Below are 25,791 nucleotides of genomic sequence, written 5' to 3' on the forward strand. Positions count from 1 at the left end.
AATATCTCCAGCATCTCAAAACTACACGCTGCCATTATATGGTAATGTAGAAACTGTTGACATGGATGTAAAAGCACCCAAGTATTATCTGGTAAATGTATCTAACGTGCTGCATAATTTGCATTTAATGGTGGAATGTTGTTTTAAGAAACAGGACTGCAACCTTTTTGGCATGTTTTCTGCATTTAGTTGCTCCACCAGTATAATCTGCAGTACTGTAACTACCTAAACTCCTAACTGGGGGAAAACAGCACAGCCGCAGCTAAATTTCCTGTCATACTGAGCATCTTAACAAGTTTATTCAGTGAGGAAGTTTACCGTAGTTTGTTGTTGGCAGTGAACCATCTCTGACCTGATAGGGATAGGCGCCACGACAGAAAATGACATTGGCGTTGAAAACATAAATTTTCTAGGCAGCTCAGACGACGGCATCTTTGGAGAAGCTTGTGCGTCTCAGTGGATTTTATTTGCCCTCAACACCTTCAAAGAGTGTCTTCATCAGCAGAGCTGCTTTGCAGTTTCACATGATTCTAAGCGTGTTGGTGGTGAATCTTTACAATCTGGGGTACAATCTGCAGTATTTCCTCCTCCTGCCTGCCGTGTTGTACTCCATATTTCTGTCCCTAGATGTCACTCACTCCCTAAACCTTCCTCCTCAGGGCTGATGATGTGGAGGCATTTATAACCGCCCAGGAATGGTAAGCACACAATGACCAAAAACAACAGTTTTGTTTTGTTGTTTTTTTTAATATGGCACTTTGTACACGTTGGTTACAAACTCCACATCCTGGGTTTTTAGTTCATACAGCACATAAATGATGCACGTGTCTTTAGACGCCGACAGGTTTGAACCAAATGCCAGTGTAAAAGTGGTTGAAAAAACAAAATGTATTTCCTGATTATTTTTCAAGTCTCAAAATGACATTTGCATGCAAGAATAGCTTGTGGTTGCTACAATCATTCCTCCCGTTTGGCAATGAGAAGATTGTTTGTCCTCATTTTGAAATCATCCTTAAAAAGTCCAGACATTCTCCCTTCTGCAGTCAAAAATAGAGATATGCCAGGAAACTGTATAAAAGGAGCGTGTTGATTATGTCGTCGCACACAGCGACGTCCTCCACGAACCATGTGCACAATATCGTTGAACTGAGGGTTCCCGAGGAGCCAAGGTAAACAGGTTGCATTGAAGTGCTACGACATCTCTCGTTGGCACGCAAGGAGTCACATTTACAATATATACATTAAATAAGATCTCATGCATCTCCTAAAAACAGTAATAGAAAATATGTTCACATTCCGTGTGGATATTTGACTTTGGTTCCTGTCAGGAGGGAGTCCCGTCACGGTGGCTCCTGAACAGGATGCGAGAGCAGGAAGATTTAACAGAGTCGAGTAAAGCTGCGAAACAGACATCATGCTACCAAGGATGCTCCGAGTCCCGCTGAAGCTGACGGAGCTCTGGAACGTAAATGTGATGGACACTTGTAAAACAACAAGTTGTGTAAATTAGAGTAGTTCAAAGAAAGTCCTTAAATGGTAATGCCGTCCAAAGACTTATTTGTATTCAAGAGAGTAAAGACGTGTCTCGATGCTCCAACAGAATCAGGGTCTGGTCAAAAGATCTTTTGTGACTTGTTTAAAAAGGTGCAGTTTATTGGAAATCCCCTTACAAACTAACCCCCATTAATAGAAAGTAATCGTCACAACAGGAACTTGGGCAATTTGCTGTAAATCATGACTCCCCTGACGTCTGTTTCCTGGGTGCAGGTCTGGCTGACCCTGGACGGGCCTCTGGGGGGGCTGAAGGTCCCCAGGACGGGTTAGAGGGGTGAGTTTAGGTCCGGACCCAGCCTAGAGGCACCCAGAAGGATTCCCGCTCCAGCCTCTCCAGGATGCCTCGCAGCTCTGTGCAAGCGCTGGCCGAGTCCTCCTTGATCAGGAACCGGTCCACCTGGTGTCCAAACTGCTGGTCAGTCTGGATGGCAGACTGACGCATCTCCAGTAGGTCTTCGTCCTGTTGGAGGGAACGTTACTGATCACAAGGTGGAGCCTAGCTGACTAGTTAAAGCAGCAGTTTGCAGTTTTTAGATGGTGAGGAATGTTAGCACACTCTGATCTAGCTGATACTTTTGTAGCTTATTTTTTTTAAAACATGACAAATAGCCCTTTTTATTGGTTGGTCTATAAATCATATCAAGTGAAACTGCATCTTGTCAGATTTAATTTATTTTGATCTAAGTGCTAGTGTCATTGGGCTTGTTTCGCAACGGTTTCACTGTTGATGCGCTGACAGTCTGGCTCTTCCCTCTGGGCCAGTTTGTGACTGCAGTATCACTACAAGTATAGTTAAACCGTTTGCATGTAAAGTACCAGCATAGTCAGTGTTTGGTGGTATATCAGGGTGTGCTGAGGCTGGGAAACATCTAAAACATGCAGCACGGTGTGCCCCGAGGACCAGAGTTGGGAAACACACTGCTAGGTAGCTGTTTTGCATAACGTGTGGCTTTTGACCCTCTGGTGATCATTTTAACTTTATAATTTGTGTGAATGACCTGCCGTTAGGACGACCCTTTCAAAACCTCCTGAGGTAAACTGTATGCTACGCTGACATCATACAGATCACTGAAACCAGTTTAAGTCTCTATAATCATTCTATGATGATCTTAACATCGCTGCTGGTCTCACTAGCAGACGTTAAACTCTTTGCTTCTCTTTGTTCACAGATAAAGCTTGAGTTATGGTTCTGCGTCAAAACAACGCCGTGCCTACGGCGTGTGGTACGCGTCGAGGCAGACCACACGCCGTCACCTGCGCCGTCGCTGACGTGCACCTCCCGAAAATCGTAACTACGCGTCGAGGCGACGCAGACCACACGCAGACGGAGAGGGCTGTGATTGGTTCGCTTGGAAGCAATGCATTTCCGGTTTCCGGTTTGAAGCAGTCGTGAACTTTCAGCGCTCTTTTCTTTGTGTATGTGTGATTTCTTTTTGTTTTGGTTTTTTGCACAATAGTTGTCCTTATCTCTTTGATTCACTGTGACCGGAAAAAGTCGGATAAACCATTCAGGAAAATATCGCTAACTAGCTGTCGCGGGGGGTAGCCTACTACACCGCGACGAAATGGAGTAACAGAGAAGTCCGAAGGGTTCACGACGGCGTCACAGCGACGGCGTGTGCTCTGCGTTGGTGTGACGCAGAACCTTAATTCAGGCTTAACTTCCGATATTGATCTCCACCTACTCCCAGAGATCCTAAAGGGCTCAAAGCTGATCCCTGATGCATTCCTACTTTCATCTGTAACTGCAAATACAATCGGTTCCTGTTTTGATGAGATTAGCAGGGGTGTCCATGATGTCTAGGGCTGCTGGGTAGCACACTGGTTAAAGCAAGTGACCCATTTTTTTAAGTTGCAGCGGTCGCGGGTTTGAATCCTGGCCTGCTGCACGTCATCTCTATTCTATCTCTCTAACCCAGGGGTCACCAACCCTGGTCCTCAACAGCACCTATCCAGCATGTTTCAGATCTTTTCCTGCTTCAGCACACCGTGATACAAGGAGCTGTGTGAACAACAAACTGTCCAGACCTTGAGCTGGTGGTGACCATTAATCAGAATCAGGTGTGTTGAACCAGGGAAACATTGATTCCAGAACATGCTGGATAGGTGCTCTCAGGACCAGGGTTGGTGACCCCTGTCTACACCATGTATAACGGTCTAAAGCAGGACTCACCGTAATGCGGCCGTGTTCTCCTCCCCCCCCTCCCCCCGGTGAGGTGGCTGCGCTGCGTCGACGTCTGCTCTCAGGAATGCGAGGTTTCACAAATATGACATACGGCTTGAACTCTGCTGTCCGCAGTCTCTTCAAGGCCTGAAATAAAATAAAATAAAAGGTTTACATTCAACAGTTGCCCTGTAGATTTACTCTCTTTGGAGCAGTGTCTCCCAACCTGGGGTCCGGGGAGCCAGAGATCTCTGGGGGGGCGCAAAACTTGTCTGCTTTGAGGATATGCATTTGTAAAAATTATATTAGCGCATGTTAAATAAATAAATAAATCATAATAACACACCTAATGGAATACTGTAATCCAAGTCTGTATAAACCCTGTATAAACCACTTAGTATTTTAAAATGACAAAAATATATTTCTAAGTGATTTAGCAGGATAAAAACTTAATAAATTATTATTATATCATTATTCAACATTTAATCATACTACTAATCCGACAGGTTGTTAAAGGAAAAATGTAAAAAAAATTTGCTCTAATATTATTAGACATTTTTCAGTAATTATTTTATGTCCTTGCAATTATTTTCTGTGCGTATTTTATACATTGGTGACACAAAATGAAGGTGAGAAAGACAAAGTCATATACAGTCTACCAAAGAGAAATGTATCACAAAAACATAATTAATGTTATTTTTTTTTCAATTAAAGGTTTTTAACTAATCACTTTACTCTATTGGTGCTAGTACGTACGGGTCGGGGGGCCCGGCTGGTCTTAGACACAAGTAAGGGGGGGCTCCAAGGAAAAAAGGTTGGGAACCACTGCTTAAGAGGAACATAAAGTGACTCTTACCTCTGGCTGCACATCAACTATACACATCTTATTCTTGGCCTGGACGGAGCGGATGGCCTCTATACTGGTGCCGTACTGGTTCTCCTTGTACTCGCCGTGCTCTATGAACCTGAAGAGACGAGGATGAAACTTCTACCACAGATCCAAGGTGCAGGATTAACGCGGTGAAAGCAGAAGAACCTACTTGTTGTTCAAAACATCTGCATCAAACTGCTGTTTGGTCACAAAATGGTACTCCACCCCGTCCTTCTCGTGGGGCTTCTTGGGCCTGGTAGTATCTGTCGGAGCAGAGAGAAAGTTCCAGGTTTGTGTCGTCTCATGTTGGACTGGGTATTAACATGTTTGGTGACCAGAGGTGTCAAGTAACAAAGTACAAATACTTTTTTACCTTATTTAAGTAGAAATTTTAGTTATCTATACTTCACTGGAGTAATTATTTTTCAAACGACTTTTTACTTTTACTCCTTACATTTTCACGCAATTATCTGTACTTTTTACTCCTTACATTTTAAAAACAGCCTCGTTACTCTATTTCATTTTGGCCTTTAAAAAAAACTATCCAGTTAAATTGCGCCATCCGGATAGAGTGAATTTGGTTGTGGTTGTGGCACAGATGTTCTTTTTTGTTGTTTTTTTGTTCTTACATCCGTCGCCCTCAGATTCCTGCAACTAAACTTGGATGTACATTCCAATAAAGGTTAGGATAAATGATAACATGCCTCTGAAGTTTGACTTTTTGCACCATTACAATACTTGTAGGCAACTAATCATCATATCTTCGGATCTCTGCAACACATGTTAATGCTCAATAGTACACATATATGGTTCTTTAATATATTTGCATTATACTAAGATGCATTCATTTTCAATGGCTTTTTTCCCCCTTACATTACTTTAAATTTTATACTTTAAGTAGTTTTGAAACCAGTACTTTTATACTTTTACTTGAGTAAAAAACTTGAGTTGATACTTCAACTTCTACAGGAGTATTTTTAAACTGTAGTATCTATACTTCTACCTGAGTAATGAATGTGAATACTCTTGACACCTCTGTTGGTGACTCACGTGGAACAGCTACTGCGTAACGATGAGGATTTTCAGCGATCACCCGCTGCTTCAGCTCGTTGATTCGTGCTCCAAGAGAACCTTAGATGTGAAGAGTGAAACACAAACATGGATGATGGTGGCAGTAATGAGCTGGCTGGCCCCCAGCCTGTTGCAGCACATTAGCTGGCCTCACCGATGAGCACCACCAGCCGGGGCCTCTCGTTGGGCCTCTGCTGGTAGCGGGTCACCTCCTCGTACGTCAGGTACTCGGGGTCTCCCGGGTCGCAGCCCTCCCCGGCAGAGCTCTGCCGGTCCTTCCGACTCAGCCGGAAGCTCCTCCGCAGACCGGCTGCAGCGAGGACACGGGGGAGCAGAGGAGGAAAGGTCCGGTTAGCGGGCGGCTCGTTCACAGCTACGTTAACTACAGTACATGAATCACACTGTCATGCAGTTAGAAGAAGAGTGCACATGGATGGAAACCGTCGGCTCCGATCTGAACTGTAAATACTTGTGAAAGTACTTAGGCGAGTAGATGTCATGCTTCAGCTTAGATCACATGCAGCTTTTTTTTTTTCTTCTTTAAAATAAAAGTAGTTTTTTATTCCATTTTAAGCAAAAAAAAACATACTTTCTGCATTTCAAAGTCACACGATCGATATTTTTCCAACATTATAGTCGAGGCATGCGGCAACCAGGCTACAGTGCAGTGGCAGGACAGTCAGGACCGCCTGGCCCCGGGAGACCCGGCTGCAGGGTCTCCCCGGGCCAGGCGGGCTGGATCCCCCGCCGTCAGTGGTGTGTACCTGCAGGAATGAGCCGGACACTGTACCTGAGTAAAACTCCCAGGAAAACACCTGGCCACAGGAGGGCGCCACTGCTTTACACTTAGGAGAGACTATAACGGGCGTTAGAGCATCACACAGCCCGACCTCACACCTCCACACAAGGCTGAACGAGCAACAAACGTGCCTGGTGGAGTGTGCAATGCGTCCAACGCAGCAGGGCCCTCAGTGGGGGGGTGGGGGGGGGGGAGCAGCAACAGGGCAGTTAGATGCAGGAAGGGGGGAGGGAGGGTTGGAGGGAGCAGACACCGAGACATGAAGGCAGGGGGGGGGGTTCATAGCTCCAAGCAGGTTGACGGAAGCACAAATACGCTTTAAAAACACCTTGGGTGTCAGTGAGAGCTGGGAGGCTTTCAGCTGTGCTCAGATCAGTCCTTGTGCTCAGCGGCATCAGCCAGCAGGCTGGGGGAGGAAATGGGGGGGGTGGGGGTGAGGGTTGCCACCTTTCAGAAATAGAATTAAGGGACACCCTGATTTCAGCAGCGCAGGAGCCAAAAAAAAAAAGCCCCAAAACTTCTAAACTGAATAAAAATGTGTTTATTTTATATGAAAAAACTAAATGCTTTGATTTAAAGTTTAAAGTGCTTTAATAGCTTTGAACTTGCATGACTGTACAGACAGACAACCATACTAGCAACTGAAATAGCATCCTATGCTACTGTATGTCCACATCAGCCCAGATGTATTATATACATACAGGTGAAGAATATGGTGTAAAAGTTAATTTATTTCAATAATTCAACTAGAATATGGTGTAAAAGTTAATTTATTTCAATAATTCAACTAGAATATGGTGTAAAAGTTAATTTATTTCAATAATTCAACTAGAATATGGTGTAAAAGTTAACTTATTTCAATAATTCAACTAGAATATGGTGTAAAAGTTAATTTATTTCAATAATTCAACTAGAATATGGTGTAAAAGTTAACTTATTTCAATAATTCAACTAGAATATGGTGTAAAGGTTAATTTATTTCAATAATTCAACTAGAATATGGTGTAAAAGGTAATTTATTTCAATAATTCAACCAGAAAATGGTGTAAAAGTTAACTTATTTCAATAATTCAACTAGAATATGGTGTAAAAGTTAACTTATTTCAATAATTCAACTAGAATATGGTGTAAATGTTAATTTATTTCAATAATTCAGCTAGAATATGGTGTAAAAGTTAATTTATTTCAATAATTCAACTAGAATATGGTGTAAAAGTTAATGAAAATAAGGTACAAATCGTGTCCCGTATTAGTTCAATATGGGACGCAACATTTTTTTCTCAAATAAAGGACAATTCTGTATTTTACGGGATGGGTGGCAGCCCTAGTGGTGGGTGAGGGGAAGGCTCCAGAGGAGACTGATGTAAACCCTCCTCAACAATGACACTCTAATAAAGCGTGTGGTTGTGAAACCTTTACACTGGCCGGGGTTTTCCCAACAGTAACTTCATGTTTTACCGTTTTCTTTTTAGGATGAAATTCATCTTCTGGGTCTGGACTTTCTGGGGGGCGGGGAGGGAGGGAGGCAACTCTTAAAAGGGAGTAACAGTGTAGAGCTTTTTCCTCCCATGATTGACATGTTCAGCTCACATGTGGCCTGAACTATGAAGAACTTATGGCAAAGCCAGATCTCTCCTGTAAGCTACGTCACCGTGGTAACAGATCAACACACCTGAGTGCAGCATCACTGATCAATTCTTTTTGAGTGTCAGAAGAAAAAATATACTGTCGACTCCAATCGTTCAGCTGAGCATCTGAAAACGCAGCGTTCTTCCAAAACAGCCTGACTGAAGCTCGTTCTCACGACCTCATCAAATCTGAAGTAAAGGTAGTCGCTGTTAGAGTGAATATCTTCATTTTGTGTCCTTTGACTGATTGAATTCTGCTTTAAAGTTTATTTTAATCCTGCATGAATATGAACTACAAACCCATGTTTGCCCCTTGCTGACAGGCAGCGTGACAAGGCAGCGTAGCGTTAGCTCAGCTGTCTGCACCTCGGGACAGACCTCAGCTGTGAACCAACTTCTAGACCACGTGACGCTCGCTGCATTGAAACCATGACGACACTTATTTTAAAAATAGGGTTGTATCGATGCATCGTTGAACACTCCTCTTAATTACACAGGTGGACCCGTGTCTGGCACCGGCAGACACGTGACACCATTCTTCCCAATCCAACTTCCACTTCAGCGCTTAAATGTCACGCTCATCTGCAGGTCCAATGACTGTGGAGTTCTGCCCTTCCTCTCATCCTCGAACCCCTGACTGGTCAACCCTACAAGCCAAGCTGCAGCAGGCAAAGTGCAGGGAGGGAAGAGATGATGGAGAAAGATGTGCACACTCTCACCTATGTACTGTCCATTGAAATAGCCCTCACAGTCACAGTCCTCTGTAGGGAGCAAGCAGGGGAGAGAGGGGGGTAAGCACAGGGAAAGAGACCTGGAAGAGTTAAAAAAAGGCGCAGGCGAGCGGCCCGAGGGGGCTAGAGACGGGAGGCTGGGCCCGGCGCGCTGCAGGCAGGCAGAGGAAGGGAGAGGGAGGAGGGGGGAGCACAGCTGGAGGCAGGAACCACTGATGAATGCTCGATCTAGACGGGACAGAGATGCTGCAATTCCTCTGCAAAAGTCCTCGTGTTCTACAGACGATGCTCAGAGCTTCCCAGAGTCCCTGAACAGAGTAGTAGCCTGCAATTTCTGCTCATATAAAATGTCCCACTAAATAACAGCATGCAGTCAGATCAAAAAGTAGACGGAAAAGAGAAGATAAAAGACAGAGCGGAACACAAGACAACAGATAACAGAAGCTGAGGATGACGCAAAAGAGAAGAGAAGCCATTGTTATATTTAACAACCTCTGCTTTGGTCAGGCTAACATATCCAGGGGCGTTGCTATGCCTGATATCACCTGCTGCAGTACCACACACACACACACACACACACACGCACACACACACACACACACACACACATACACGCCTTGCAAAAGTCTATTCTGGTCTGCTACACTAACAGCAGGAGAGGAGGAATTAAGCTGCAAGCAGTAGAAATCCTAACTGCACTCCCCGCTGACACTCATGCAGGCTACACACACACACACACACACACACACACACACACACACACACACACACACACACACACACACACACACACACTAACACACACAACCCTGTGAACATTTTTAACTGCGTACTTTCTGAGTGGATTGTGTGTGTGTGTGTGTGTGTGTGTGTGTGTGTGTGTGTGTGTGTGTGTGTGTGTGTGTGTGTGTGTGTGTGTGTGTGTGTGTGTGTGTGTGTGTGTGTGTGTGTGTGTGTGTGTGTGTGTGTGTGTGAGTTCCACATCTACGCACCTTTGTCACATCCCTGTTCAGCTGATGCAGCGTGGAAGATCAAAGGAAGACATTAATAACGGAGGTGAAGGACGGCTGCTTCGTGTTTCTACGGTGACATTTACTCTCAGAGAATCCGGTTTCATGGGTTCCGAGCAGATAGTTGAAGTGACGTCAGAGACGGGATCATACTTTTAAAAGTTCCCCTGGTTATTTTATGGCGTTGATCAGGAGGGACGGGTGTCTGCGGGGGGGGGGCGACGGCGACCGGAGCATCCTCGCGGGGCTAACTGGCATTCTGCTAAGCTCCCGTCTCCCTGTAGCTCCGGCCTAATCGGATCACCTGGAGCTTACGCGCCATGTAGAGCCACAACTGGCTTTATCCAGCCGGATGTTTACATCTCCTCTTTAGCAGCGAGCGAGAAGGTGAGAGGAGCAGTGAATTGTTGAGGCTCCGAGCAGCTGGACTAAAGTCCTGGCCCTCTTTGGCCAAATGGACCAAACATGAAAGAGATTAATTCATATTGGTAATCCCCCCCCTCTGTTTCTCTCTGATCCCTTTAAAAACATGCCTGCACCCAAGGATGGACGGTGAATACTAATGGATGGAGAAGAAAGTTGGAAAAACCCAATTATTAGCAAAGGAGGTCAAGAAATGTCAGTGAAAACGTTGCCTCATCTCTCTGGCTGAGCCATTATCGTCCTGCGATGGCGCTGGCTGAGTACAGTGGTGGGGAAACGGGAGGTGGAAGTGCTGCTCGTCACCAACAGTCATTATAAAGATATATATAAAGTTATAAAAAGATGAATCTGGAGAAGCAGAAACTTACAGATAGGCTTTTTAGGGGATTTGGGATTCGGGAGCGAGCCCATTTTCATCCTGTAGGCCAGCCGCCTGGAGGAATGTGCAGCACAACAAAGAACCAGAGAGGATAAAGGGAGGATGAGTCGTCGGGAGAGAGAAAAGAGAGTAAGCAGAAAGCAAGAGGGATTGTCTGCAATAAAAGATGAGAACATGAAAGGCAGAGCAAACATGGAAAGACAGACAAAAGGTCACCGGGTTCAGACAACACTGCTGTGCACGTACGGATGAGTCCACCACAAACCGCCGCAAAACTATGTCTTTGTAGTCGTTATTTTGTCTCTCTGAATGTCTCCTTGTGGTTTAGCAGCTCTTTATAGTCATTTTGTTTGTCTTTTGTTTGATTTTTCAAATCTCCTGAAACGCAGGCCTGAGCCTGTAAACGGCTCACTAATCCAACCAACCTGCATGTCCAAGTCTGCAGCAGGAACTCCAACTAGCTACACCGTTTCATCCCGTATGTTCCAGCCCCCCACCCACAAACCCACCCACCCCGTCTGCTGCGGCAGCTCCGTCTCTGCCGGGGACCTCCCAGCCGCCCAGATCATCCTAGCGATGGATTACGACACTTACAGCATCAGCATACGTCTGTTCAATACGGAATTTCATTTTATTTTCCAAGCTGCTTTGATGCTCCATCTAATCACATCTGACCTCTCACTTCAGAACACATGAATGTGGATTTAAAAGATTACAAATAGCTGAACGGACTAAATCAACAGTGTCTGGATAAACCGTTCAATCCTGGCGGCGGGTTTCGTGACCCTGCGCTTGGAAACCGTAAAAGGACACAGACGTCTGTTCTGACCTCTCCTGGAACTGCTTGGAGGGGACGAGTCCGGCCCGCAGGTTGCTGTCTCCCACCCGCTTGGCCTGCCACCACGTGCTGTCGTCCTGCGTCACCACCTGCAGGATGTCTCCCCGTTTGAAGGGAAGCCCCGCCTCCTGGCAGGGCGTGGCCTTGTCGTCGAGGGGAACGTAGTCGAACAAGGCCCTCACGTACACCTGTCATCGGAGAGAGGCTCTGCTTCAACCAAACATAACCATTGAAAAATGAGTTTGGGGTCAAAGTTGCGGCGTATGAACCGTTGTTGGAAGGTGAAGTGTATGGAGCCAAATCAAGGCCAAAAGTTTAGCTTATTTGAAAATAAAATTTGAACCTGAAAATTCTTTTTTACAGTTTCAATTTTATTTTTTTCGGTATCAGATCTTTTTTTCAGTTTCAAATCTTTTTATTTCAGTTTCAAATCTTTTTTTTTTCAGTTTCACGTCTTTTTTTTCAGTTTCACTTCTTTTTTTTTCAGTTTCACTTCTTTTTTTTTCAGTTTCAGATCTTTTTTTTTCAGTTTCAAATCTTTTTTTCAGTTTCAGACTTTTGGCCCCGATCTGGCGTGGGGGGTGTGGCATCAACTGAGAGGGGCGTGGCATCATGAGTGACAGCATAACAGAGAAGGCGGGGGACGTTCCTCAGTCATGTTGCCTTCAGGAAACGTAGGTTGCAGAAGTTATCAGTAGAAGTATGATTCAACACTGTATATACACTATATTCACGTGATTGGCAGTGGAAAAAACGGATACTAGTGACACATTTCTGTTTAAAAATCTGTTTTAGACCGTACTTGGTAGTATGTGGAAGTGGGAAATGTCAAACTTTAAAGTGTGACTGTTGAACTGTACAGTCTGGCATAGTTTATTGCTTTTATACTGCGATTGGTGCCAAGTACGGTCACTCATGATGCCACGCCCCTCTCAGTTGATGCCACGCCCCCCATGCCAGATCGGGGCCAAAAGTCTGAACCTGAAAAAAAAATTTGAAACTGAAAAAAAAAGACGTGAAACTGAAAAAAAAAGATTTGAAACTGGAAAAAAGATTTGAAACTGAAATAAAAAGTTTTGAAACTGAAAAAAAGATCTGATACTGAAAAAAATAAAATTGAAACTGTAAAAAAGAATTTTCAGGTTCAAATTTTATTTTCAAATTAGCAAAACTTTTGGCCTTGATTTGGCTCCATAGAAGTGGCCCAGTTTGAACTTTAAAAAGACTTTTAGTAAAGAACAGGTGTCAGCCTCCCTGCTGACGTCCACACAGTCAAGCAGAGTTTTACCTTGCTCTCCTTTAATCGATCCTCCTCTTTGATGGCTGGGATTATCTTTAGAGTGATGGATCCCTGGGACTGGGACTGGATCAGAAGATAGACGAGAAAAGGGCAGATAAATATGTCTGCAGCTCACGTCCAAGACAAACACACTCATCTTGGGCAGAAACCTTTTTGCTAACTTCACATCTGACGTGGAATCAGTCATTTCAAAATCCTAAAGACATGATGTATTCATTTATTGTGCTCTGGGATTGATTCAGATATCATGGACATCATGCTAGTGCTGATGCCATTCATTTGGGGTGTTTTAGAAGATAACCTCACGAGTCGTATCTTTTTCATGCTCTTGAACATGAAAATAGTGCAGTTTAGGCAAATATCCCAAATATGTTGAAGGGGCATTCATTAGTTTTAATAGTTGGTGTTGGGAGGTTGCAGGATGTGGTGACTGGTTTCCACAAAGCTCTGATCCAGCAGAGGCTCCTTTCTTTTATCTGACACAGTTCATTCAGACTTTTTTTCCTTTTAAACTTCACATTTATCATCTATGGCTGTTTGTTTTGCCTTAAAACCACACAGCTGGACTTGAGATGCACTCATGTCTTTGTCTTTCATTTCAGGTGATGAGTTTCACCCATCTGCAAAAGACGGAAACATCGTGTGGACAGGAAAACCTTCCACCAAAATACTTTTACTTTCTAAGTTTTAAAACAAATATCTCAGGAGTTTCTTCCTGGACTAAATGAGATAATCAAAGACATCTGCATAAGTCCTGTTCAGAGGTGTCAAAAGTATTCACATTCATTAGTCAGGTAGAAGTATAGATACTAGAGTTTAAAAATACTCCTGTAGAAGTTGAAGTATCAACTCAAGTTTTTTACTCAAGTAAAAGTATAAAAGTATTGGTTTCAAAACTACTTAAAGTATAAAAGTAAAAGTAATGTAAGGGGGAAAAAAGCCATTGAAAATGAATGCATCTTAGTTTAATGTAAGTATATTAAAGAACCATATATGTGTACTATTGAGCATTAACATGTGTTTCAGAGAGCAGAAGATATGATGACTAGTTGCCTATAAGTATTGTAATGGTGCAAAAAGTCAAACTTCAGAGGCATGTTATCATTTATCCTAACCTTTATTGGAATGTACATCCAAGTTTAGTTGCAGGAATCTGAGGGAACGGATGTAAGAACAAAACTGGACAAGAACATCTGAAACAACCACAACCAAATTCACTCTATCCGGATGGAGCAATTTAACTGGATAGTTTTTTTTTAAAGGCCGAAATGAAATAGAGTAACGAGGCTGTTTTTTAAAATGTAAGGAGTAAAAAGTACAGATAATTGCGTGAAAATGTAAATGTAAAAGTAAAAAGTCGTCTGAAAAATATTTACTCCAGTGAAGTATAGATAACCAAAATTTCTACTTAAGTAAGCTAACGAAGTATTTGTACTTCGTTACTTGACACCTCTGGTCCTGTTAAATGGTTAGTTTGGGAAAGAAATAATGAGGAGCAGTTAGGGAGTTATATGACACTGGAAAAGTTTAATTTTGGTATCGTTTCCACTGAAACCGCAGCTTTAAAATGCATGAAAACATCTGACAGAAGCTGAACTAAACCAAACTTTTCATAGTCAAGCTAATGCCTGCACGTGACCGTTCAACAGTGCTGGAACAGCCCGATGGGTTCTGCACATGCTCCACGGGTCCCGCCCAGTTTTGACCTGTAAGTACTGGTCAAACCTCCCCTTAAGTACCGATACGAACCAGAACAGAGGGACGAACTGAACCCAACAGAACATACTAAATACACACAGCTGCATGTCCAACACAGCATCCGCCATTTCTGCCACCAGCTAAACCAAAGATTTATTTGTTTCGGCGTTTAGGGGGTCAACCAGTAAAGCTCAATGTGGGCGCCGTCGCCACCCATCACAGTTTAGTGCGACATACTTTGATAAATCAATTCCCTTCATGTGCATGTATACTGGGATTAAGAAAGGAGTCCAAATCAAACAACAAGGTCCAGTAAAAAGCTGCAGCTCAACTAAACTGTGCACGTAAACGTTGACTGTGCTGACCAATCAGAACAGGCTGGACCCCTTAAAGAGACAGTAGCCAAAACTGATGGAGCTCCTACAGAAGATAACTAGTGCAGCAATTATGTGATTATTTAACATCTCTTAACCTCTTTATGAAGACTTACATACTAAGAAACATGGTAAGGGACTCAAGAGACACAGTTTATGACATGTTGGTGTTTTACAAACTTAAGTATAATTGATTTTGGTTTGTCACAAACCTCAATAGCCTCAAATACATGAATTTAAAAACAGCTCATTCTTAGAAGAAAAGTAAGAGAATAAATTTAGAGATTTAAAAACTCATTCATCATTTAACCAAACATCAGTTTAGGGCTAATCTGTGCCCGTTGGTGTGTCCGTCTTACCAACAGCTGACTGATCTCATCAGGCCTCTTGTGGATCACAGAGACTCCGTTAACTTCCCTGAGCTCGTCTCCTACATGGACCAAACCTGCCATGGATGGAAACGGGAGACGACAGAGACATCAGTGACTAACAGACTGCAGAGACGCTTCCTCCGTCTTTGGGGTGTATCAGTTGTATCTGAACATCAGGATTCTTGTCAGATCTGCATATTGGAGCAACCCATCACCTCAGCTGAGATCTGTTTACTTGAAGCCAAAACAATGAAACCCAAAGCTGAGGGAAGATGGATCAATACTCACACACATACCCCCCCCCCCCCCCCCCCCCCCGCACACACACACACACACACACACACACACACACACACACACACACACACAGCAGGTGATGTTAGTCAGTCAAACATGCATCACGTGTGCTGTCAACAGATGTAAACAAACACCTGAGGCCAAATCTGGACATGCACACAGACATTAGAATTACTGTCCCAGTAGGTTTGTTTCAAATGTCAAAGCACACACGTGTTATCTGACATTTGTGCTACAAGCTTGTGGATGATGTTTCTCCGGTAGCGGTCTGTATATGTATTCTGCAGCACCCTCTCATTCTCCACCGAGGCTCCGCCTCCTCTGGCTTTGATCTCACCGTCCCTTGGGATCAGTTTTGGATTCATAAATGCACACATATATGTGCACGTTTCGATAAGATAATAATAATAAAAACAATTTAAGCTGCAAGCAGCGATGAACGGGCTCTCGCGCGTGTAATTTTCACCAATAAAAGTCAAGGACTCAAAACCGAGTCCGATGACACCACCCACGACTCTCTATGTCAAACCATTCAAAAGTTATGGCAGAAAGTAGGAACTATCAAATATGGACCAATCAGATGAAGGGGGGGGGCGCGCTTTTTGGCGTCTATCGTCGCCACAGTAACGCTTTTGAGAGAGAAAAGTAATGCCCATCGTCGCAGGATGGAGACGCACATTTTGATGTATAACACACCTGGGTGCACGTTACGGTTCGGGCCGCATTAACGGCCAAAGAAATGGCATAAATTGCGCCAAAATTACACGATTAATTCAAAATGGCCGACTTCCTGTTCGGTTTCGGCGAGACTTTTTTTAAGTTGCAACATGATACAGGTGTGTACCGATTTTCGTGCATGTACGTCAAACCGTATTGTTGGGGCTTGAGGCACAAAGTTTTCTAGGGGGCGCTGTTGAGCCATTAGGCCACGCCCATTAATGCAAACCATTAAATATCACATTTTTCCCCAGGCCTGGCTTGCGGGCAAAATTTGGTGACTTTTGGGGCACGTTTAGGGGGGAAAAGGCCCTCATTTCGTCGGAAGAAGGGAAAAAAAAACGAGAAAAATTCCTACAGATACAATAGGGCCTTCGCACTTTCGTGCTTGGGACCTAATAAAAATAATAGATATATAATAGAGTAATAATACAGAAGAAGGAATATGCAACCATGCAACTGTAAAGAGGAGGAGCGTCTCAAGGCGTTGGCCGACCTTAAGCCTGGCACACTGCCCTGATGGGGCTTTTCTTTGGGGCCACTAGACATTTCCTACACTTCAAGAGTTGCTCATTTGTGATGATACGACCTAGAACATATTGTCCTTTGTAATATTTGTTGGACTTCTGAGGTTACCTTGCATTTTTTAATTTCCCAAAACAGACATGCTGGGATGTTGGCTGAACAAAGTGTGAACAAACATCCCCCCCCTACCAGTGCACAGGGGAAGGGAAGCATCATCTTGTGAAGAATGCAGCCTTGTTTCTCATTTGTTTGGTTTAAAAGTTGGTCAAAATGATAACAGAGAATGGAGGAGTTTGCAAAACATATACGGATTATATTACAGACACGTTTGCACATCCTTCACATTGTCAACTACACTTTGAACCGGGTGGATACTCTGAGTTTGGGTTACAAAACTGCCTTTCTACTGAAAGGCAGTCGTCACTTAAACAGCAAAAACCTCCAAGCACATCCAGCTATTCGTGTTATTCTCTTGTAAAATCAAGCTTTGCTTAACATTTTTCATTTTGTTTATTTGCTGACTTGGGGCAGTAAAAGGCATCGTAAAAATCCGTACAGCGAAAACTTTGTTGCAAGATGTTTAAGCCTCCCTTTGGACACAATAACCTTTCATCAAGGACTCAAGTGGGACATGAATGGTCCACGGAGAGACATGTACAGAATCTTTATAGATCTGCTTGGTAATAAGGTTAAACTAGAGGTCACGGCCTGGTGCTCAGTAGCTTTCTTATCCGAGGTCAACTCAACGCTAGCTGCGATTGACTTGAGCGGATTAGCGTGAGCACACAAACTTATCCAAAGCAAAGGCTTTGCTGCTACATGAGGGTTGTGATTCAACATTAGCAGAGTTAAAATCATTGCTACTATGGTTTACCTTTGAACAAATGAAGAAATCCTCATTGGACGCAAAACAGAAAAAAAAATATAGCACTGTTTTGGATTTAGGAAATGGAATGAAGTAAGCTCCATTGTCCAACCTCCTGGGATACAGGTACCCGGACGCATCGTTTCACCATGAACTCCAGAAAACAGTTGAGAGTTCAGGATCTTACAGGGTTTTCCAGGGAGAAGAAAGCTACAGATGTTGGAGCAACTGAAACTCTATGGAGCCAAATCAAGGCCAAAAGTTTTGCTAATTTGAAAATAAAATTTGAACCTGAAAATTATTTTTTACAGTTTAAATTTTTTTTTCATTATCAGATCTTTTTTTCAGTTTCAGAACTTTTTATTTCAGTTTAAAATCTTTTTTTCAGTTTCAGATCTTTTTTTTCAGCTTCACTTCTTTTTTTTCAGTTTCAGATCTTTTTTTTTCAGTTTCAAATTTTTTTTTCAGTTTCGGACTTTTGGCCCCGATCTGGCGTAGGGGGCGTGGCATCAACTGAGAGGGGCGTGGCATCATGAGTGACAGCAGAACAGAGAAGGCATGGGACCTTCCTCAGTCATGTTGCCTTGAGGAAACGTAGGTTGAAGAAGTTATCAGTATGTATGATTCAACACTGTATATGCACTATATTCACGTGATTGGCAGTGGAAAAAATTGATATTAGTGACACATTTCTGTTTAAAAAGCTGTTTTGGCGGAGCGGACGCCATCGCAAACGATACTGCGATGCGTTCACGGTAGTATGTGGAAGTGGGAAATGTCAAACTTTAAAGTGTGGCTGTTGAACTGTACAGTCTGGCATAGTTTATTGCTTTTGTACTGCGATTGGTGCCAAGTATGGTCTAAAACAGCTTTTTAAACAGAAATGCGTCACTAATATCCAATATTACAATAATACAATATTAGCCTTTGAAATGTATAACTGTTACATTTTGAAATGTATAACTCTTACATTTTTCTGCCTATTCATTTTCAACCTAATATCAGTTTTTTCCACTGCCAACTCAACGGCTGTTGGTTCATCTGCATTTAAAGGAGCAGGTTTCCTCGGTCCTTTACATTCATGCTTAGAACAAACGTTTGGAGGGTGAATAATAGTTTACCGCTGCGATCAGCTGCACCTCCTCTCATTATCCGTGCAACGATCACGGCCCCCGAGCTTTCATCACGTCTTATGGTGGCTCCCTGAAGCACAAAGAAATATTAAATAAATAAAAAGTGAAGCCCCGAGTCTGGTTGTGGTTATGCTGCAGGCTCATGAGCCACCACTCACCAGAGGCTCCTTGTTCTTCACCAGCCTGACGATCTTCACAGACTCTTCCTCCAGCTCGTCTTCAAAGTCGTCCGGCAGCGGTGGCAGCACGGGGTCAAAGTTCTTCTGGGCCACAATGTCGTGCACGGAGAGGACGGCCTGATGGGACAGAAAAGGGGTTACAGCGTCAGGAGCCCCGTCCTGCAAACGCCACCATGAGGGCAAGAACACAGATACACAGAAACAAACCCTCAAGCAGCTGGAGGTGTTTACCTTCAGGTGAGGGGATGTCAGTAGGTGCAGAAGTTCCTTCTCCTCCGTGCTCATGGGTCCACTCTGAAGCTCGTCTGCCACCTGCAGACCATAAATCACATGAGCTTTACTACTCAGGAATACCGGTGACATGACTGCAGACTTCCACACAGAGGAGGATAAGTAGCTAGCAGCTACGGTCAGCAGTTTCCCCCCGCTGGTATGTGGTGAGAGCAGGTCAGCAGCAGGATGTGGAGTTTCATTAGATGAGCATCAAGATGATTCAGCATTTTGACAACATAAAAATCCCCCTTTTCATGCTTGCATAGCTGCTGCGCTGGAGCTAAGTGGTGGAAAACGTGTGTGAGTGTGACATGAACTCACGTCTTCAGCCAGAGAAGCAGCACTGTGGAGCACCGGCGTGGGGCTCTGCCTCTCGTACTGCCGCAGCTTCTCGTGTATCTGTTGTTTAAACAAACAAGTTAGGCCCTCCACAAAATCTGATATGACATCATATATATATATATAAATATATATAAATAATCCAACAACGATGATGTCACTTCTGAATAGATCATTAGACTCAGAAGAAACTGAATTTCTTAATTTATACAAAGGTTTAGTTATTTAATTTATAACATCAAGTGAATTAAATGAACATTGTGCAAACATGACTAACACAAATTAACAGAAGAAATTATATTAAAAAATGAAAGATACAAAAGTGCTGCAGTTACATGTGATCTTTCTATAAGACCTGCAGGTAGAAGTGACAACTTTAGAGAAAATATTCATTTCATATTTATGACCAAATGTTTTGCAGGTTTTATTAATAAAAGGATCAAATGTTGCTTCGTCACTGGAAAGACCGACCTAAACAGAGACCAGAACTTACATTTAACATGAATTAAAGGGTGATTTTTGCCACATTCAGTTATTATCTGCTCGCTGCCCCGTGAGTATAAACTGTACCCAAACGAGGGGTTTGACCCCCAAATCAAGACGCAACACCAACAGTGGGGGGATTCTTGCTTGTGGGGCATGTTTTCTCGTCACACCATCCAGAAATCCCATATCCTGCCTTTATAGTGAAACATTAAAAGTTAAGTGCTTAAAGGAGTCGACGACAGCTGCTGCTCACCTGACACACAGATGCATTAAAAGATAAAGAAAAAAAAAAGCGCTCTGTGTAATTTAACTATGTGGGTCGACACAGACTTCACTTTTCTGTCCTCCAGAAGAAATGAAACACTTCTCCATGTTGCATCTCAGAGGACGGTCATGGTACCACAGCAGCTGAGAATCAGACACTAAAAACATGGCAGAGTCTTGCTGGCTGGAAGAACTGCAGCTTATCTGAGCGTCGTACAGACTCCTAATGTTGGTAGACTTCGGTTGCTTTTCATTATACAAATACGTCTTCCCACCTTGACTTCAACTCCTCCCACCATGGATTTAAAACCACTGATGTGAATTCAGTTTAGTTCCGTTTATGACTCATCACTTACCATAAAAAATAAATAAAACACACATCAACTCAAAGTCCCAACAACTCTGCATTTAAGGGAATCAGATGAGAATCTCGTTGACCTTGAACCGACTTGTAAGGCTTTAGGGAGGACTGGGACCACAAAACCATCATCACAAATATACGACCTGTACAGTTGAAACTAGCTGCCATCATCAGGATGGCACCAGTGAACACACAGATCCAGACGATACTCCCAGCTCAGAAAACAGAACATTCAAACAATAACCTTTTTTGGATGATGTGACACGAGAGGAATTCCTCACCTTCATGAGGTATCCCAAACTCCGCTCACTGAAGACGTCTTTGAGGAAGACCATGTCCTCCTTGTGGTTGGCGTCGGGCCGCAGCTGAGAGGTCAGGAGGGCCAGAGTTTCGTGCAGCCCTACGGAGGACAGAAGCACTCAGAGTTACCACACAGACAGACGGAGAGCAGCGGACTTCCCAACGCACGGGTCGAGCATCTGCGCCGGCTCCTCTTACCCGCTCCTGCTGTGAGAACCGGCATGGCTTCTTTCATGGGTCAGTGAGGCGAGGAGGGGGAATCTGGGACGGCGAAGAGGACAGAAGTCATAATTAACCTTTTGACACTCTCATACATACTCAGATTTCATGGTGTGAGAGGACAGAAACAGATTCTTTCAGGTCAGACTCACGTCGAGTTATTTCAGTTCTCCTTACAGGCTTTATGACATAAACCTGCTGCAGCTTCCCTTCCACCTCAGCAGGGACTGTGGGTGTGGATGTGGAAGTCTGCTTGCAGATGAACAGTCACTGTTGCTACTATTAATCACACCGATTGTAACCGAGCGCTTGGAGCTTTGTGTTGGTGTGAGATCAGCTGATACAAACGTGGATGAAGCTAAAGCTGCTGACAGGACAGAATGTTAGACTAAAGGTAAACATACCTACAGTAAAGTAGCAAATACTGCTTTACTGGTCAGTGTTTCACTCTACTCTCAACGTTTGAGACTTATGTTTTGTTTAATAAGACAAACAGTGACAACGTGAGGAATCCTCCACAAGTTCAATTAGTGTAAACCTTTGAAACAACCCAATGAGGAAATGGCATCACTGATGAACGTTTATCAACATTTCTAACTGGACAGTTTCTCCATGTTCATCTATGATTGACTCACAGATACAGTCACTCAAGTACAGCAGACTGCTGCGTTCCTGCACCTGCAGATCAATAACTGTCCATCCTCTTAGTGGTAGCTTTATTTCCTCACAGGAGACCCGAGTCAGACAAAAACCTGTCACGTTGCACCAAAAAAAAGGTTTTTTTAAATGCAGTAAAGATCACATATCTGCAGAAATGTTGCTCTCAACGCAGCAGAACCTGTCCGCAAGTCTTTGAGTTAAACTCCAACATTTATTTAGTCTTTGTGATTTCAATTTTGTCTCCCAACAATCAAAAAATTGTAACTATTTTTATTTCATTGTATAAAAACGTCACACTTGGCCTGGCCCGCCTTCCCAACTCTTTTCCTCTTCAATACAGAGAATAAGTCACTTCAATCAAGTTCACTGACGTCCATCCAAATTACGAAGAAAGAAAAACACTACAGGTAAATGCTGCAGTCATGCATTCAAATGGTAATATAGTGAACCAGATCACACGTTTAATGTATGTACATGTCGAGGATCCGCTCGTCCACTTCATCTCCGACTACAACCATTTTTAGATGTTTCAAGACGAGGATTCACTGACAGATTAGATCAAAGTGAATGTAAAGTAATGTCGGAGTCACGTTAGCAGGACCTAAGTCGAGCTAAAACAGCTCAGTAGCTGATCTAAGGCCCCCCGGGCGTTTGCTCCGCACATTTGAAACATGGCACCCTGCAGCAAGAGGAAAGAAAACGTACAAGTGATGTCACAGCGGGTTCGCCCAGGTCTTATTATAACATCTGTGGTAAAAGAGAGTAAAATGCTTCTACCGTTTACTAATGATGTATAATATTTACAGAAACATTTATCACAACACTGGTGTCTCCTCCCACCGCAGGGTTCAGCCTTTAGAAAGCACCAGATTTCTGTTCTCACATCAGCACCAAACCAGAAATTAAGTCAGCAGACGTCACTGCTCCAGAAATAGACTCAGACATCACAGCTTTTTTTTTTTTTTGCTTTTTATCCCAGCAAAAATGACATTTTCGTCACAAATCTAGTTAGGAGCTTAGCTGCAGATCTCACTGACATGAGGGAGTTAAGAAGTCAGCTGATTAGATAACAGCCTTGCTCATACATCACCATTCCTCTGGCTGCACTGAAAAATGCAGACCAATCTGTCATTAGAGCCATTTAGCATCATTAATAATAACCCACATCTGTTATAAATATGACACCTGCAGACAAAAATAACTCAGAATCTGAATGCCACTGATGTTTATCCTTAACGTAAGACACTTAATCATAAATAGAAGCACAGTTAAGGAACCAAACACGTTCTGTTCCTGATTAATCTTCCTTCCTTTCCAGCTCCTCCAGCTCTCCCAGAATCCTTCTGTCCGTCTGCTTTTAGCCTGGACCCCTGGAGGCGTGACGTCTGCAGCTGGACAGCAGCTGGGCCTTCACGGCAAACTAAGCACAGTTTTAGGTCCCAGTGATCCACATGGACCAGAACGCCGACAGGGACGTCTGACAAACACACTTCTCCCTTTCAGGTCAGACGCAGGAAGTCTTTAATGAGACCTATGGTTGATATTACGTTTAATAATGCTGGTGATTATTGTGGCAAAAATCAATGATTTATCACAAAAGAAGAAAGCTTTTTTTATTCAAATTCCTCTTTCAGAGATTTTAATTGATGATAAAATGGGTTTTAGCGCTGAATGGGTTCATTCGTCGGTCATATAAAGAGGAAGAAAGAAAAACTACCTTAAAAACATGAGAATATTGTCAGGAATATCTAAAAATTTCAAATGTTCCTCCTCTCAGGTCATGAGAACTTGAGTCCACATTTCTTTGTCTCTTAGTTTACTTTTGCAAACATGCTTGTGAACCAAGATATTTCGATGTTTGGGGATTTTATATTGGTTCTTATTCGTGAGCGACATATCAGGCGTCTCAATATGAAGCAAAGTTTAAACAACCTGATCTGGTTTCTAGGAAGAGCCGGGTGTTCTTCAGATGTTTGACCATCAAACCTCCCGGTGGGATCGTGTAAAGGTCCGCTCGTCTCTGCCCCGTTGACAGTTATATGTTTCTGTTTGACACATTAAGCACCTTCTGCCTCTAAATTTTCTTTTTCACCTGAATCCATTATTGTTTTGTCAGAAGACAGAGAGGGGAGGTAAAAGTCCTCCCATAAATCCTGATGTCTGGCTGCTTCTCCTTTATATTTGTAGGAGACGTGCTTCTAGCGTGTCCGTGTTTAAAGGTTCTACCTCAGCGCGCGTCACATGACTGCACATCTGTGGACATTACAGCGTTTTGTTGACTGAGCCGTTAAGATGCCTCTGCACCGACAGAAACAACAAATGCTCGGTGAATGTTGACAGGAGGCAGAGTGGACGTTTCATCTTTAAAGTGCTCCACCACAGAGGAGGGAAGAGGAGACCTTTAATAATGTGGTGGACATTATTTCTGTTTTATTTTTATTTTTTTAACATGTTTCTTTATTGGGTAATCCATGTAAATTATATTACACAATAAACATTTCTTTTAAAGGGTTCGACAGAATACCCCGTTTTATATTTTACCATACACACTCAAAAAAAATTTAAAAAAATAAATAAATAACTAAATAAAATTTAAAAAAATAAATAAATAAAATAAATAAGGACACAAAACTTAACATAACAAACACCCCAAAACACACACACTGCAAAATACGTAATTATAAACAGGTCCCAAAGTAAGTACCGATTACCAATCAAACTGTGACTGAAGACAATAATAATAGGAAAAATAAAGTAATAAACTAAAATACAGGACACGCAAAACAGCAGCAACAAAAAAATAAATAAAAAAAATAAAAAAATAAGATAAATAAATAAAAATTAAAATAAACTGACATAAGAGGAACCCTAAAAAAAAATGAGACATGGTTAGCAATATCATACTTCTCTGTAATTAAGTTAAATCAGATTAAATTAATCTTCCATTATTTCTGTTTTAGCCACTAAACAGAGAAAATAAATAACAGCAGCAGAGGAAAAATGACACACACACACACACACACACACACACACACACCTGAGTGTGAAAACATCTTTGCCGGCTCATGATTGAGCATCTTGGCTGGTCTCCTCGCTGCCGTTCACATACAGCTAATCCACTGCCCTGACAGTAATGGGAGGCAGCTCTAAGCGTGTTTGGACGGCATCCAACATGCATTTAACACACACACACACACACACAACCCCACACAAAAGCCTCCCATCATATAATCTCATCTCGCAGAGGGTGTGGCCACAAACTTATATCATCTCCATCATGGAGGGAAACTACTGCTGCTGACAGCTGACACACTGCTGCACAGCCTAACTGGGGGAGACCTCCCCCCCCACCAATTCTTTACAGCAAAGCAGTAGACGTCGACTCTCTGCCCGGTCCCACTCGTCTCCCTCCATTCCTACTTCCTTGTGTCTGTGGAGTCTAGTGCCGCCCTCCATCATCCCTCCCTCCCTCCATCTCTGCATCACTCTGCGGTGATACAGCGCTCTGCTCTCTCCACAACAGCCTGCCGTCAGCTGGCAGATGGAAGAAGAAAGGGACAACACTCCGGAGATGGCAGAGCCCCCCACACCCCCCCACGCCTCGTGTTCACAGCGAAAACAAAAACAAATGAGGACTTTAAAAGAGCAGATGCTGATTTCCTACCCTGTCTTCTCTCCGGATCTGCTCTCTGTGCTCGTCGCCCCGACTGCAGCCACACCGTTGCTCTCGCTCTGATTCCTCGTCCTCCTTACCTCGCCTTCCCTTCTCCTCCTCCTCTTCCTCCGGCTGCTGCTCTCACAAACCTGCTGCTGCTCAGTGGCTGCTTCTCTCTGTCTCTCCGCTCTCTTAGCCCCTCCTCCATCCCTCCGCTGTTTTCATGTCTGCTCACAGCAGTGAAAAACACCAGAGGACCACTGAGCTTCACACTTTCTTCCTACGTGATGCTGCAGCCTCAGGACAC

General features: G+C 43.3%; 1 protein-coding gene across 2 annotated transcripts; it reads right to left on the reverse strand.

Annotated features, from left to right (window-relative positions):
• Nucleotides 1–769: 769 nt before the first annotated feature.
• mpp3a (MAGUK p55 scaffold protein 3a) lies at nt 770–25,641 on the reverse strand. Of its 2 annotated transcripts, XM_061712027.1 has the most exons (20): nt 25,494–25,641; nt 21,149–21,211; nt 20,932–21,050; nt 19,522–19,599; nt 19,159–19,239; nt 18,907–19,044; nt 18,737–18,818; nt 15,200–15,285; nt 12,757–12,831; nt 11,460–11,656; nt 10,620–10,684; nt 9,811–9,831; nt 8,807–8,848; nt 6,451–6,516; nt 5,815–5,970; nt 5,640–5,720; nt 4,759–4,852; nt 4,575–4,683; nt 3,728–3,865; nt 770–2,014 (listed from the first exon to the last, which is right to left on the reverse strand). In XM_061712027.1, the coding sequence occupies exons 2-20, from the start codon at nt 21,183–21,185 to the stop codon at nt 1,835–1,837; spliced, it is 1,845 nt and encodes a 614-aa protein (XP_061568011.1). In that variant the 5' UTR covers nt 21,186–21,211; nt 25,494–25,641; the 3' UTR covers nt 770–1,834. The 2 variants fall into 2 exon arrangements, with proteins under 2 accessions (XP_061568011.1, XP_061568010.1); XM_061712026.1 differs by lacking the exons at nt 8,807–8,848; nt 19,522–19,599; nt 20,932–21,050; nt 21,149–21,211; nt 25,494–25,641 and having other exon boundaries at nt 19,159–19,233.
• Between the last annotated feature and the right edge of the window lie 150 nt (nt 25,642–25,791).

The sequence above is a fragment of the Cololabis saira genome, chromosome 21 (genome assembly GCF_033807715.1).
Source record: "Cololabis saira isolate AMF1-May2022 chromosome 21, fColSai1.1, whole genome shotgun sequence".
Taxonomy (NCBI): domain Eukaryota; kingdom Metazoa; phylum Chordata; class Actinopteri; order Beloniformes; family Belonidae; genus Cololabis; species Cololabis saira.